The following is a 16,286-nucleotide window of genomic DNA, read 5'->3' as shown; positions in this document are numbered from 1 at the left end:
TAGACTTCCAAGAGATAGTAGTATCACAATATATAAATAGGTAACCTGTTTGTGATCGCCCAAAGTGAGGATCTGACATGTATCCAGCATCTGCATATCTAACTAGCCGTGATCTTGAATTGTTTGGGAAGAATAGTTTAAGTCGACTGTCCCTCGAAGATATATGAATATATGTTTGATTCCATCCCAATGCCTTTTAGTAGGGTCAGAACTAAATCTTGCCAACAGGTTCACTGTAAATGCAATATTAGGTCGTGTGTTATTTGTAAGATACATGAGAGCGCCAATTGCACTGAGATATGGAACTTCAGGTCCAAGAGCCTCCTCATCTTGTTTTTTAGGACGGAAAGGATCCTTTTCAACCTCGAGTGATCGAACAACCATTGGTGTGGTTGGTGGATGAGCTTTGTCCATGTAGAACCGATCAAGAATCTTTTCAGTGTAGTTTAATTGATGAACAAATATTCCTGAAAATAAGTGCTCCACCTGTATACCTAAACAAAATCTTGTCCTTCCAAAAACTTTCATTTCAAACTCATTTTTCAAATAGTTAGCAGCATTAGTAATATCTTCAGTAGTACCGATAATATTCAAATCATCCACATATAAAGCAATAATAACAAAACCAGTTGACGATCATTTAGTGAAAATGCAAGGACACACTTGATTATTAACATATCCATCATTCAATAAGTATTCACTAAGCATGTTGTACAATATACGACCAGATTGTTTCTAAACCATACAATGATCGTTGTAATTAACAGAATATAAATGTTGAGGCTTAGTGTCCTCAATATTTAATCCTTCGGGAATTTTCATATAAATATAACTATTAAGTGATCCATATAGGTATGTTGTCACAATGTCCATCAAACGTGTTTCCAGTTTTTCCATACAAGCCATACCCATTAGAAAATGAAAAGTAACTTTATCCATCACAGGAGAGTATGTTTCCTGGTAATCAAAATCAGGTCTTTGAGAGAATCCCTGGGCTACAAGTCGGGCTTTATATCTCACAATTTCATTTTTGTCATTTCTTTTTTATACAAATACCCATCTATTCCCGAAGGGTACTACACCAGCTGGTGTTTGGACTGCAGGTCCAAATACATTTCTCTTGCGCAAGGATTGCAATTCTTCTTGAATCGCAATTTTCCATTTTGGCCAATCATCTCGGTTTCGATACTCTTCCACACTTTGTGGTTCAGGATCGGAGTTCATAATAATATCAGATGCCACGGAAAAAGCATATACATCATCAACCTCAATACTCCCACAATCCAGTAATTTCGCGTTATGGACATAATTCATTGAGATCCCATAGTTTTCAGGTACCTTTGCTTATATGGAAGCATTTGCCACTTCTGGGGCATGTGCCACTTCTGGGGCAACATTCTCTTCTGGAGGCAATCCCACGTCTGGGAGTTTTGTTACAGCCACTTCAGGGGTTTGAACCTCTTCAGGAGGCAATACCACTTCTGGGGTATTTTCTGAAACTTTTGCCAATTCTGGGGCAATTCCAATCAATTTCCATTTTTGTGGTACAATCTCTTTTGCACCAATAGGTCTACCACACTTTTGGTGCGGCTTTGAATCACCAATCAATTCCGCTGAAATTGATTTATTTCCAGGGATTCAATCTTGGCTGGAGCATTAACAGCAGGTATATATGATTTCATAATATTTCTAAAATCATTAAATGTATCTGGCATTTGATTAGCAATATTTTGCATATGTATAATTCTTTAAACCTTAGATTCATATTTTTTAGTACGCGGATCAATAGCATTTAATCCTGAGGCATTCCATGATATTTTTGAACTTAATTTATGCAAAATTTTATCTCCCCTTAATGTAGGGAACATAGATTCATCAAAACGACAATCAACATACCGAGCAGTAAAAACATCACCAGTTAATGGTTCCAGATACCTTATAATAGACGGAGAATCAAAACCAACATATATACCAATTCTTCTTTGAGATCCCATTTTAGTTCTTTGTGTGGTGATATAGGAACATACAAAGTACAACCAAATACTTTTAAATGAGATATATTAGGTACTTGACCAAGAACTAATTCTTGAGGGGATTGTTTGTGGTAAGCAGAAGGCCTTATTCTAATTATATTTGCAGCATGAAGTATTGCATGACCCCAAACAGATATAGGTAACTTTGCTCTTGGGAGTAAGGGACGGGCAATAAGTTGAAGTCTTTTAATTCAAGGATTCTGCTAAACCATTTTGTGTATATACGTGAGTTACTTGGTGTTCGACTGAGATTCCTATTGACATACAAAAATCATTAAAAGTTGCAGATGTAAATCCAGCAGCATTATCTAGTCGGATTGATTTAATGGGATGGTCAGGAAATTGAGCTTGGAGTTTAATTATTTGGGCAAGTAATTTGGCAAAGGCTGTATTTTGGGTTGTAAGTAGACACACATGAGACCATCGAGTTGACGCATCAATTAAAACCATAAAGTACCTAAATGGGCCAGAAGATGGATGAATAGGACCACAAATGTTACCTTAAATTCTTTCTAAGAATTTCGGGGACTCAGTTTGAAGCTTAACTGGGGATGGTCGGACAATTAGTTTTCCTAAGGAACATGCTGAACAATGAAGTTCATCTTGGGATATTATCTTTTGAGTTTTAAGAGGATGTCCCGCAGAATTTTAAACGATATGACGCATCATAGATATTCCTGGATGACCGAGTCTTTCGTGCCAAAGGGAAAGTAGTTTTGGGTCTATGACTTTGGAGATGTTGATACTATGAGATTCAAGAACTCGTATACTCGTAACATATAATCCTGAAGAAACCGAGTGGAATTTTTCTAAGACCTTTTATTGTCAACGGTGTTTGAGGTGATGAGCTTTTTCATTCTCATTAGTAGTTTCAACGTGAAACCCATTAGGACGTATATCTTTAAAACTCAGTAGGTTTCTAGTTGACTTGCTAGATTATAGAGCCTCTTGTATGTGTATGTGTGTCTTATTTGGTAGAAGAAAACTAGCTTTCCCAAAACCTTCTATTATATTTGATGTACCCGATATCGTCCAGACATGTGAGTTGGTTTTAGTCAACTGTGAGAAGTATTTCTGCATCTGTAAAATAGTGTTGTGGTTTCGCAGTCAATAATGCATATATCTTTCACCTCTATACATATATAAACGAAAAACATCTTTATCAAAAATACACCAAGTACATAGAACAACAACATGAAACAAGTACATAAAGTGAGTACATAATGGAAATAAGTAAAATACAAAGGAAATAAGTAAAGTAAGACAATACATATGAAGTCTGGTCGTCTAAACCATAATAAAGATTAGCACCAGTGTCTATTTCATTTGAAGCCTTATTGATTGATTCATTAACTAGATTATAATTAGCGAAGTTGGTTTTTACTCTCTTTCCATTATTCCTTTTTGATGACTCGTAGAGGTCAACAAGATGTTTGGGCGTGCGACAAGTACGTTGCCAGTGCCCCTCAGATCTGTACCTTTGACAGATGCCTCGGTTCTCTCCTTCTTGGGGTACCTTTCTTTTATTTGGCACTTCACGTTGCCATTTCTGGTGGCCAGAGTTGTAACCATCACGTTGCCACTTCAGGTGGCCAGAATGATATTGATTGCGAAACCGACCACAAAAATTTCCACGTCCACGATTTCGTCTATAACCCCGTTCTCCTCTATGCTCTTTCCCACGTTCATTCTTCAGGAATGACATGTTATGTACTTCAGGTAACTGGACAGAACCTGTGGGACGTATCTGATGATTTTTCAGTAGCAACTCATTATTCTTTTCAGCCACAAGAAGGAGAGATATCAGCTCACCATATTTCTGAAAATTCCACTCCCTATATTGTTGAGCCAGGATCATAGTGTTGGGGTGAAAGGTTGAGAGGGTCTTTTCAATCATTTCAGCATCAGTAATATTTTCACCACATAAAATTAATTTTGAGCTTATCTTGAAAAGAGCAAAATTATATTCAACTACAGATTTGAAATCCTGTAACATCAAATTAATCCAGTCATATCGGGCAGATGGCAAGTGAACAAGTTTCTGGTGATCAAATCTATCCTTGAGATTATTCCAAAGGGTGAGTGGATTTTTGATAGTGAGGTATTCAGATTTTAGATCTTCGTGGATGTGATACCTAAGAAAGGTAATTGCTTTTGCATTTTGTTCAACAGTTGGGATTTTTTCTGGGTCAATAGTATCTTTTAGGCCATTAACACTAAGGTGTAATTCCGCATCAAGGACCCATAATAAATAATTATTCCCCGAAACATCCAAGACAACAAACTCTAATTTTGCAAGATTCGCCATTCTGAATAGATTTTAAATAAGATATAATATGTCACATAATATTTAAACAAACAAGTTGAAATAATAACTTTATACAAAGTTACGATGGCATAGCCGACCAGAAAATTTTTGATTATTACTTGACGGCAACGCCATCTTTATAGTAGTATTACTTGACGACAGAGCCATCTTTATAATATTATTTGACGGCATAGCCATCGTTATAGATTTCAATCAGTAACATAAATAAATATGTAATAATAATTAGAATAAAATAAGTAAAAGAAATCGTACCTCTTTTATGAAATAGTTTTAGTTGATAGAGACTCGTGTGTCAAAATAAGTCGGAGCTCTTTCGAAAATAGAGCTTCAGTTGGCAGAGACTCGTGGATCAGAATAAGTCGTAGCTCTTTTGAGAATTAAGCTTCAGTTGACAGAGACTCGTGCTGATAACGTGTTATAAACCTTTACTGAAAATATTAGTTATGTTTAATGTAGAGGAAGTATAGGAGAATAGAAAATATAATGAGAAAATTGTATCTCATTTGATTAGCTAAATGAGCTATTTATAGTAGTTGATTTACAAGTCTTAATAAATAATCTATTCAAATCTTTTTCATTAAGTATTATAAAATTTACTCGATAAGCTTTACAAGTCTTTCTGATTAAATTTTTTTCTTAAAAAGTCTTTCTTATTAAGATTTGAGATACTTCATCGATACGCTTTCACATCCACTTTATATTTATTCAAATATTTTAACACGACCCTGACAAACTCTCAGACACAATACAATCATTTCCCCTCTCTTTCATTATCTTACATGGTCGTAAAAATCCTTTTATACTTTCTGTCAGATAAAACTTACTGTTACATACACAAACACAATAGTTGAATTTTTAAATGTCTTCTGCTTTGATGTTAATGGGTCAAACATCAAAGCACCTTTATTTTTTTATATTTTTGTAAGCATACTTTGGGCTTGCGTGTCATGATATGAATATAAAAGGAAAAGTGAGGATGAAATGCACTGCCGTTGCTGTTGCTGTTGCTGTTGCTGTTGTTAAACTACTCTACTAGTATAATACCAATATTCTTGATATCCTGTGTTTCAATATATATTTCTGTGTGTATGTGTGTACACGCACATACATGCTTATCTGTTAAATGCCCACTTTTTATTTTTCTATGATTTTGTGACTCATATGATATGATTTGATTAATGAGTTCAATTTGGTGTTTGGTTTGTTGTTGTTGGTGACCTACTATTACTACTAGTTTTTGAGATTGTTTATCAAGTTATTGAGTGATATAATATATTTGGTTGTTTGTTTTTTAACTTGGTTAGGTGCATATTGGGACTTAAGGAGAGGGTGAGAAAAAAGTTCTGGACTTTTCTTGGTCAGCTACGTCTCCTGCTAATAAGGTTTCAGGGTTTTATCGAGAGGGGAACGAATGGTACTGTGCTATTTTCTGACTTCTTTTTGAATTTGCTTTGTCCTTTTCTGTTAATCGTAATGGTATCTATTCAAAGTTTGCGAGATTTTATAGTAGCAAGTTATTTTTTCTTTTTGTATATGAACTTCTAATTCTTCTGTTATAGTGCTAATATGAAAAGTAGTATGGCTTTGATTTTATCCCTTGTATAATTACATTTTAAATCCTGTCATTACCATCTCTTGAACAGGTTCAGTATTTAAATGGAATATAATAGATTAGGAGAATTCTGGATGGGTGAACAATTTTAACTTGTTTCTTAAAGAAAGGAAGTTTAAGAAGTAATACAAGTGTTCTAGAATGTTCATTTCTATGGTTATATCATTTTAATGTTCATCTTTTGGAATGTGCATATACAGGTTCTGTAACACAACTTTGCCTAGTGATATTACTGTTGACGTCCATGGAGTAAAATTCCACCTTCACATGGTATTGCTTTCACTCTTTTGTATTTGATATAAGATTGGTAGTGATTAGCCAGTAAGAAAGTGCTCTTTTGTTGATTTCGTGTTCTTATTTTCTTGTTTTAACTTAAGTATTATCTCTTTTTTTCCGAGTAAACAAGAAAAAAATACGCACTTATAAAATAACTAAGTATTATATCAAAAAAAATAACAAAGTATCTTAATCGGTTTATTGCTTTCAGTGTCAAATCAAGACCCTTTGAGAGGATTAAATTATGAAAGGCCTTTATACATTTAGCAGACGAAATTTTTTGCTTTTCTTGTAGCTTAATGTTAGTTCCTAAGTAAAGTAGTGTTTATGAATTTGAAGCCTGAGGAGTTCATATCAGCCGTGATTGTACTTATTGTAAGTTGCAACTTACACGTAGGACTTCTACTATATGGTGCTTTTTAAAACTGTAAATTAGAAATTTATAGTATAATGGTCTACTTGGAATGTTCTGATGCTGATCAATGATCACTATGGCACATCAGAAATCCTAATTTTAAACATTACTATAGCATTCGGTAAATCTCCCTAACTATAAACAGCCTGGTCTTTTGTTTAGACAGGGTACTTCCAGTCTTTACTATTTACTATCTGGATGCTGTACTAAGATATTGCTTTGTTACTATTCTCTTCAAAATTCCCAATCAGATTTTATGAATATCTATGGGGAAATTACATACTGCAAAATAAATGTTATGAGTGGGGACTATATAGAGATATTAGGTTTCAATCAGATTATCGAACATGATTATAGGTTTTGTAAGGATAGCATTGTTATATAAGATTTGTTTTTTATTACAAAGACTTTTTATTCAGTTACTATGTTACATGTGCACGAGGTAAACGGGCAACAAACTGCCCGCAAGACCACATTGAATTGCAAATCCTACCCGTCTAAATACATTCAGCTGAACCAGCAGTCATTACATTCTTATTCATGATTTGTTTTATTTTGCTGTTTTAATGTAACTAGATATGGTCTATTAAATTTATGCTCTTTTACTCATCCTTATACAGTGCAATGTTGGCTCTCCAGTTTCCTCTAATGTCAAAATGTGGGAAGATAGCAAATATCATCACAGAATCAAAGCAAACTCGAGACAGGACTTTCACAATATCTCTAGAAGAACTTCCTGGTGATGCTGACGCATTTTTAGTAGCAGCTAAATTCTGTTACCAATTCAGGGTCGAATGTACTGCAAGGAACATTGTGATGGTTTATTGTGCAGCTAATTACCTTGAAATGACAGATCATTACGGGGAAGGTAACTTATTATTCGTTGCAGACAGTTACTTCCACAAGCATGTACTGAGAAATTGGAAGGATTGCATTTTTTCTCTCCAAAGTTGTGAAGCCATTACAAGAGCTGAAGAGCTACAAATAGTTAATAAATGTTTGCATTCTATATCTGTGATGGTTTGCACAGACCCTAGTTTATTTGGATGGCCTATGCTGATGTATGGTAGTTTACAGAGCCCGGGGGGTAGCATATTATGGAATGGAATTAATACTGGTGCAAGAATCCAAAGTTCAGATTCCAACTGGTGGTTTGAAGACGTTTCATATTTAGGTGTAGCTTTGTTTAAAAGACTTATACAGACAATGAGAGCAAGAAGGATAAGACCTGAAATTTTGGTGGGTGCAATAATATACTATTCTAAAAAGTACCTTCCAGGATTGAGCCGATGGGAGAGTAGACAGAGTGAGAAAATGAGAACAGTTTCAACTTTTAGCATGACACCTGCGGCCATTGACGAGAGGAGGAATTTACTGGAAACTGTCGAGAAGTTGCTTCCTGAAAAGAAGGGTAAATCATTTTGCCGTTTTCTTTTGGGACTTCTTCGTGTTGCATTCATACTGGGTGCTAGTCCTGCATGCCGGGATTCCCTGGAGAGGAGAATAGGGATGCAGCTGGAATTGGCAACTCTAGATATAGTCTTCTAATGCCTTCTTATGCAGATTCTGATACATTATATAATACTGACAGTGTGGAGCGAATAATTAATCATTTTCTTTCTACAGAACAAAGAGCAACTTCCCTTTCTCCATTGTCTTTGAACTTAAAAATCTCGCCTTCATCTGGAACATTGAGAAAAGTTGCAAAACTGGTTGATGGCTATATTGCAGAGGTTGCATCCGACACGAACTTAAAACCTGAACAGATGCGTTCACTTGCACAAGCCCTTCCCGAGTCTTAAAGAAGTTTTCATGACGGAATATACAGAGCTCTGGATGTATTTATCAAGGTTTGTGAATATAATGGAGTTCTATTTATCGTTATTAAAACTGCTAGATGCCTATTTTTGTTATATTCTTTTATAATTGAAATTGTGTTCTATTAATTGCATCTGTGCTTCGCTTTCATAATCTTGTTGGTGATGAGGTGATTTTACTTTATTAAATCAATTTTGTATGTGCTTTATTGTTCATATATGCTGTCAGATTAATTTGTTACTAAATAAATAAACCTTGCTCAACAATTTTCTTTTAATTGGTTTACAATACTGGATTACTGGTCATATTTGAAAGTTAGAAAATTCAAATTATTTGGCAATTAATTTTTTTAATAGAAAAATGAACCTTTAGCCTGTCTTTCTTTTCTGTTATTTGGCATGTTGACATTCCTCAACTTTACAATTCCTACCATGACAGTCACAAGTATATTGTATATTGATTGTTTTCGCATTGCACTGCTTTAAAGTTGAATCAATCTTTTTAGATCATCCTAGGTAATTTATGAAATCTAAATAATGATGCAGGCGCACCCTTGGTTGACTGATAAAGAGAAGGAGCAACTATGCACCATCATTGACATTCAGAAGCTCTCTATTGATGCTTGTGCCCATGCTTCTCATAATGAGAGGTTGCCACTTAGAATTGTTCTTCAAGTCCTGTTCTTTGAGCAGATGAAGTTCAGAAGAGCTGTAGCTGGCTCTTATACATTTGATGCTGCTGGACGTAATGCCCCTGCTGATCAACTGACTGGTACTGGTGATTTGGCGACTCAGGGTGCACAGAGAGACAGATGGGTAACAGTTGTACGCGAGAATCAGGTCTTAAAAGTGGACTTAGATAGCATGAGGTCCAGAGTTGGGGAACTTGAAGGAGAGTTTAACAGAATGAAGCAAGAGGTCAAAAGAGTGACCAAATCACACAGTTCTCTTACTTCACCACGCTTTCTTGTGGGAAGAATTGGGTGCAACCCAGTACCTCGTTCGTCAAATGCTCGTGCAGACGTTATTGAGAGTACAGCGCCTTCTCCGAGAACATCAGTTGAGCGAGCACAATCTTCCTATCACTCCAGACAATCTGAAAGTTTATCTTCACGTGAACTGTTCATGCCTTCTCGGTGAAATACAAGTCAAAGGCAACTTTCATGTATCCAGACCATCTTGGCGGCCTTGGTTTTACACGAGTAATAGATAATTTTCTGAGGTAATACTTGTACAGCTCAATGAAATAGAGATGTTGAATAAACAAAGTACATAACAGTAACAAGTACTTGTACAGCAAAGACTACAAGTTTGTCATAGAATGTATATGTTGGTTATAAACCCTTTTCAGGACTGCTGAGCGAAAGCAACCTATCTGCTGATGCCACTGAGTATTAGAGTTTGTAAGGATTTATTTACTTTAATCTGTAACATAAAAGGACTGCCAAATGAACCAATTATTACAATAAATAAATAACGATTTTTCTAATGCTTCTGCCCATGGGACACATTAACAACTTCGTTGGCAAATTTTGATTTGCCCATTCTCTTTTTTTTTTTTTTGATAATTTAATTAGCCCATTCTCATTCAAAAATGGTAGAGGGTTCAAATAAGCACAAGCTAGAAATAAATAGATTTATTACTCCCTATACTTCGGACTAGTTCTGGCCTACTATATATAGAATAAATAGATTTCCAATTGAAAGTGAACCTTAATTTTACTACACTTAGTTTATTTTCGTCTATTATTGTCGCCTATTTCGATTAAATTTATTAGTAAATAATTGTATTTGTTGTGTGGGTAAACAAGTCTTTCCACTAAAACATTCCATTAGTTCCTTCTTGACTAATTGTTATTTTGTTGTACACGACGGTGGAAGCGGCAATTTCGTACATAATACGAAAACGACATGATATTTGGTTTGATATTTTTGATACACGAACATAGAAATACACAGATAAATTTATGTCAGTTTTGGGTGTATACTTGCGTACACGATACCAAACGAAAGTACATGAAATAAATAAATATTTAAATAAATTTATAAAAATTATATGAATATATGTCTTACAATAATAATTTACATATAATATTTACAGAAAATAGATGGAAAATATATTCAAATTTAAATTTCATAATAAATTAAGCCTTTATTACTTATTGACTTAAAACTCGACTAGTAAAAATTTAATATTTAAATATATATTTTATTTATCTTCATTTTTATTATTAAATTTAAATTACGCGAAACACAACATGAAACATACACAAAATGAAGGTACACGAATATGAAACGGAACAAATCCTTAAAGCGTTTTGTGTATGACACGAAACACGAAAGCACACGACACGAAAGTATATGAAACGACATACACGAAACACGAAAGCACACGCCACAAAAGTATACGAAACAAACGAATTGTCAGTTTTTCAGGCCACAGTAGTCAAGTCCTCTTACCCCTCACCCCTGTCCTGCTGTCCATATACATACACAAATAATTAAAATTAACTCATCTTATAATGGATATACTCATATACATCATTAAATCAGTCACCTCACAACTACAATTTATCATCTCAACAGTGTTTCTTACGGGGATGGTATTCGATTATCATAGTAACTGGAACTAAATTCATTTTTGAAAATTTCGTACAAATAATGATTAAATGACTTTTAAAATGTCTCAAACCACATCTCACAGGGCTGAATTAAACAAAATAGCATCAAGTCGAGAAACGGAAAACTCCAAGATCACTTTGCACGATAATACCAAACAGCTCATATGTGTGCCCAGCATTGAACACCTGCCTGTATCCATACTATGCATCTCTACAGTTCTTCCCTGTAACAAGCACCGTGCATTCTTTCTCTAAACAATTTGTCGAAGATCTTGACGCATATAATATAAGAATCCCTCTTCTGCAGTGATAATCATGATCTGCAAAAAACTTGTGATCCACGAAGGCTTGTGTTATATTAACAAGGCACAAATCAAATGTGCAGCACAACCACCTTAAGATCACAGTAGCTTTTATTTTGCCATTAGCATTCAGCATATTTGACATGGTTCACCCCGCATGATTAGCTGCAATGCATTTATTAAAGTAAAATGTAAATCAGCAAAAATAAAAAAAATAAAGTCTAACTTGAATGATAGTAGATTAAAACACTGGCAAAACCAGAATTGATATTAAAAATGTACATGTAAGTCATAAAATAGTTCTAAGTCTCTTGTGTGCTCCATCTACTTGAAAGGAATGTAATAGAATGCAGAACATGTACTTAATTATTGATATTAATCATTATTTAATTCTTCCCTCCATTCCAATCTAACAAATTCATACAATACTAAATCCCCCAATGATATACAAATGAAGGAGTATTATATGTAACGAATTCATAGTAGACTGACTCCCTAGTGATATACAAATAAATATTTGTTCTTCCTTAAAAACATTCTGAAGCTTTTTCATTTCTCCCACTCTTATCCTTCACAAATATTGATTGCTACATCAGCAGATGGCAACCACGGAATGCAGGGGACTTTATCCACAGAGTAGACAAACCGAATAGCAACCATGACAATGTAGGCCACAATGAGAGGAGACATAAACCAAATTGTAACCATGACTCCTCCTCCTCAGCCCTCCCCCCAAAAGCAGAACAAGTGAAACTCTAAATAAAGGAAGTAAACCCCTACTACCTACTGGAAACAAAATGTTGAACTGTTGGAGAAAAGATCTATACGAGGATCTGATCGAATATATTTACAATCAAATTTTCTAAGGAATGTACAATTCTAGTACTAATCTTATGTCCCCATTACAGCTCAGTGTTTTCTTATAGAAACACACTGTAGCTTCTACAATATTGTTCAATAAAGAAAAATAGCAGAATATTAAGGAAGAGTTTACTATAAAAAAGACTTCTTCAAGCAGAAAGTAAGGGCTCATTTGATAATCACTTAAGGAGGAAAAAAGAACTGGACGAGACGAGTTTAAACCGTTAAGACTGTTTGTTTGATATTTTTAGTATCTGGACCATCCAAATTCCCTCTGGACGACTGAGATAAAAAAATTTGGTTGACCCGTTCATGAAAGCAAGGTGTCCATATTTACTAATATATATTATTTTGTATTTTTTTAAATATCAGTACAAACAGAATTCATTTTATTTTTTTATAGTTAATTATCTTGCGAGTAATAGTTTCTTATATACGTTATCTTATTAAATTTTAATACTATATATAATAATTTCAACAAATATGTATATTTTTATTGCATGCTACTTTTCAAATTTCCCACCTTTTCCGACACACTATGATAACTTCTAAATTTTACTTTTTTTAAAGTTTATCTGTTGGAATAGATTTTATTCATTTATATTAGCAATTAACTATTATTTATTTTTGAAAACAATACTTTTGAAATTATATATTAAACTACATTATACGTATAACACAATTTTTATATTTCATAAAGGTTATAATTTTAAGTACATCTTAGTTCTGAGATCATATTTTAGCCATTCAGATTTATCAAAAAACATTTATTTTAACCGTACAGATGTTAACTCGTTCAGAAATTTTTACCATCCAGAAAATATGGTTCAGATTTAACAAATGACCCCTAAGTTGTACTAAATGAGATGTAATTACCTTGAAAAGATGTGAGGTTCAAAAACACCAAGTTCTCAAAGTTCCCAAATATGTTCCAAAGTCTTCATGCAAATGGGTTGATGGATAGACATAACAATATAAGTATTTATGACGCTAAATGAACTGAGACATTAAGGTTAATCGCAGCCAAGGAATATGGTCACACTCACATATTTACGTATACACAACAGATATATAATCCGAGTGTCTGATGCATACCATGTTATCCACTTCCCATGCAAACAGGACACCTAATATTAACTTCTACTTATGTAAGACAAAGTAAGCAACGGTATAAGACAGTTCCTAAGATAATACAATATCCATTAGCAATTAATAGAGTCGTACACTTGTTCAGTAATAACTTGAAATAAAAAAATTTATGGAATGACGTCAAAGGAGTGATGGTGAGGAGAGGAGCACATGAAAATAACGAGATAGCAGTACCTTGAGTAAAACGATACTGGCCTTGCAGACGCAAAGAACCATTGGCAGCCCTTTGCTGAATGCTCATTAATGTTAGTGTGTTAACTTATATGAAACGAAGCACTACGAGTACTATGCAGGGCTTGGGATTCCATATCCTTGCGTGCACATAACTCCTAAAATCTGATCAAGTTTACGCTTTTGTCCCCATGTTAAATAGGCTTTGTACATTATAAGAAAAGTTTTTTTCGTGGGCTGAAGACTGAAGTTTCCCATTTCACTAAGAACACCTTCCATCTCGGCAATGCGGTTTTCTGATGAATACATGACCATTTTACAGTGATACAAGGAACGACAAATTTTCCACTCAGCATACTCTGCACGCTTTACAAAGTTTGTAAGCTTGTCTGAGGCATTAGCTCGGAAATAGCTAGCGATTATACAACGCATTATTCCTGCAGTTTTGACAGAAACGTTATGCGCAAATGCATCATCTATATACCTTTCCATCACATCCATAATATCCGCCTGCGCATATAACTTAATCAACATCACATTTAACCAAGACTTATATTCATGCTTCGGAATTAGCCCAAGTAATTCCTCAACCTTTTGAACTCTATCACTGCTAGTGCTCTTACAGTATGCACAGATCATAGCCCTTATTAATGGAAATTCCTTGTGTTCAATAACATGGGAACTGACCAGCTTATATATCTCTTCCATCTTTTCTAAATTACCAGAATGTGCGTATCCCCGAAGCAACAGCAAATGAGTGTGAATATCAGGCTGAATACCACTTGCTTCCATCACTTTAAAAGTCTTCTCCATGGTATCCCACATCCATGCTGTGACATACCCACCAAGAAGCATATTATATGTGTTTAGATTAGGCATTATGTTTGATATCTTCATTTCCTGCAAAGCAGCCTCCATCTGTTCTATAAGCATCAGCCGGCCAAAGACAGAAATCAAAATATTGTATGTTACAATTGTCGGCTTACAAGAGATATCCTTCTTAAACTCCCCATACAGAAACTGACATTTTTCATTACAGTCATTATACATATAAGCACCAAGGAGTGCGTTGTACGTAGCAGCTGTTTTGATCCTTCTGTTTGCTGCCTCAGTAAAAAGTTCAGTTGCAAGATCGATATTCTTTGATCTACCAGCAAGTCTAATACCTTTTGCATACTCTTCTGCTGTCATAGGAAAGCCATTATCTGATTGTTTTCTTCTCCAATTTAAAACCTGAATTAACAGAATTCATTACTACAGATACATAAACAAAGCAAAGTACAACAACAATGCCTACTAAAACTATTTAAAATTACTCTATCCTCGTTTAAGGGCTTGAATAGCCTTATATGCCTTATTAACAAATAAGTTACCATAATCCTTATCCAATAACACTATCAGAAGCATACTTACAACAATATTTTAATTCAACAATATCAATAATGCTGTAAATGCTCATCGTTAATACAATAAACTACAAAGAACAGATATTAATCATCCGAAAATCATATAGTACTCAACACATCATCGAAGAATGTATGCATCACCATTCACCCCAATACAACCTATTATACTCATTTTACATACACAAGACCCTAAAATAATATCTTTACAACCCCAATACCCGAAATTGCAACTAATACATGATACAAACATTAACCAAATTCTAGCATTAAACAAATAATAAACACATCAATCTACACATCAAAGAACAAAAAATTGAGCGAAAAACGTTACTTCAAGCGCGCAATGGGGAAAAGACTCAAGCTGCCTCAAAAGCTCAACAAATGCAGCCCCATCATCATAACACTTAAACCAAGAACTACCCTTTTCATCCAACACCTTAAAAATCAAATCTTGCCTACAATCATCAACCCCAATCAACTCATTTCGCAACAGGGATGCCTTATAAATAAGATCTTCTTTAGCTTGCATTTCATTATGAGACAACCTATCAGAAAACAATCCAATAATGTTTGGAAATGGAATAGAATTCGAATTAAAATGAGAATTAAAAGAATCTTTAAGAGAGAATCTAGTAGTTGATGTTGTAATGGGATTGGTTGTGATTAAATGAGGGGTTTGAGATACTGTGATTTTTGGTTTTGTAATAAAGGTTCTTAGGGTTGTGAGTTCTGATTGGGCTGTTTCTGATAGCTTCCAAACTCTCTTCATTCTTTTTTAGTCTGATAGATGCACGAGAGAGAGAGAGAGAGAGATTGGAGGGAGACTATAATCGAGAGAGAGAGAGAGGGAAGAAATGGGATTGATATTGCGGTGGTGTTCGAGTCAGATTTGGATGTTTTGATAAACCCTGGGGATGTTTGGGGTGCAGAGTGCAAATATGATAATTAAATAAATAAAGTTAAAACTATTTTGCGTTCATATATGTTGGTTTAGTTTTTTATATAGTTATAAATAATTAAAGTTAAAATTAAGATAATATTTTTGACCAATATTTAACATATAAATATAGTCATTAACTTATTATACGAAAAATATAAATAAATCCAGACATAACATTTATATAATAAATAATGTAATATGTTTTTATATAACCGTCTTGTTAAAATCCATGATATTATTTATAATAATAAATTAACAATGTCAAATAATCAAGTTCACACTAAGACAAAAAATAAATAAATAAAGTTTATAATGTGTGTTTATTCAATAAAAATTACATTATCAGAAAGTATA

At 34.1% G+C, this 16,286-nt stretch overlaps 2 protein-coding genes and 1 pseudogene across 3 annotated transcripts; 1 reads left to right on the top strand and 2 right to left on the bottom strand.

The window, feature by feature from the left end:
- Nucleotides 1–1,344: 1,344 nt before the first annotated feature.
- On the bottom strand, nucleotides 1,345–4,341 carry LOC141695906 (uncharacterized). The gene is made up of 2 exons (XM_074500112.1): nucleotides 3,345–4,341; nucleotides 1,345–1,613 (listed from the first exon to the last, which is right to left on the bottom strand). Exons 1-2 carry the CDS (start codon nucleotides 4,339–4,341, stop codon nucleotides 1,345–1,347), a joined length of 1,266 nt encoding a protein of 421 aa, XP_074356213.1.
- Nucleotides 4,342–5,242: 901 nt separating this feature from the next.
- Nucleotides 5,243–9,832, top strand: LOC141695905 (BTB/POZ domain-containing protein At3g44820-like; annotated as a pseudogene).
- Nucleotides 9,833–10,983: 1,151 nt separating this feature from the next.
- Nucleotides 10,984–15,893, bottom strand: LOC141698018 (pentatricopeptide repeat-containing protein At2g30780-like). 2 transcript variants are annotated; one of them, XM_074502611.1, is made up of 4 exons: nucleotides 15,324–15,893; nucleotides 13,590–14,819; nucleotides 11,498–11,570; nucleotides 10,984–11,423 (listed from the first exon to the last, which is right to left on the bottom strand). In XM_074502611.1, exons 1-2 carry the CDS (start codon nucleotides 15,759–15,761, stop codon nucleotides 13,701–13,703), a joined length of 1,557 nt encoding a protein of 518 aa, XP_074358712.1. In that variant the 5' UTR covers nucleotides 15,762–15,893; the 3' UTR covers nucleotides 10,984–11,423; nucleotides 11,498–11,570; nucleotides 13,590–13,700. The 2 variants fall into 2 exon arrangements, with proteins under 2 accessions (XP_074358712.1, XP_074358711.1); XM_074502610.1 differs by having other exon boundaries at nucleotides 10,984–11,570.
- Between the last annotated feature and the right edge of the window lie 393 nt (nucleotides 15,894–16,286).

This window comes from Apium graveolens, chromosome 11, assembly GCF_009905375.1.
Source record: "Apium graveolens cultivar Ventura chromosome 11, ASM990537v1, whole genome shotgun sequence".
Taxonomy (NCBI): domain Eukaryota; kingdom Viridiplantae; phylum Streptophyta; class Magnoliopsida; order Apiales; family Apiaceae; genus Apium; species Apium graveolens.
Note: the sequence above shows the minus strand (reverse complement) of the source record. Positions and strands in the feature narration are given on the sequence as shown.

Excerpts from the sequence above, each read along its gene's own strand:
- LOC141695906 (XM_074500112.1), bottom strand. The coding sequence starts at position 4,341 with ATGGCGAATCTTGCAAAATTAGAGTTTGTTGTCTTGGATGTTTCGGGG. Across the intron at positions 1,614-3,344 it reads TTCAAATGAAATAGACACTG|CGGAATTGATTGGTGATTCA; the intron begins GTGCTAATCTTT and ends AATCAATTTCAG.
- LOC141698018 (XM_074502610.1), bottom strand. The coding sequence starts at position 15,761 with ATGAAGAGAGTTTGGAAGCTATCAGAAACAGCCCAATCAGAACTCACA. Across the intron at positions 14,820-15,323 it reads TTCCCCATTGCGCGCTTGAA|GTTTTAAATTGGAGAAGAAA; the intron begins GTAACGTTTTTC and ends CTGTTAATTCAG.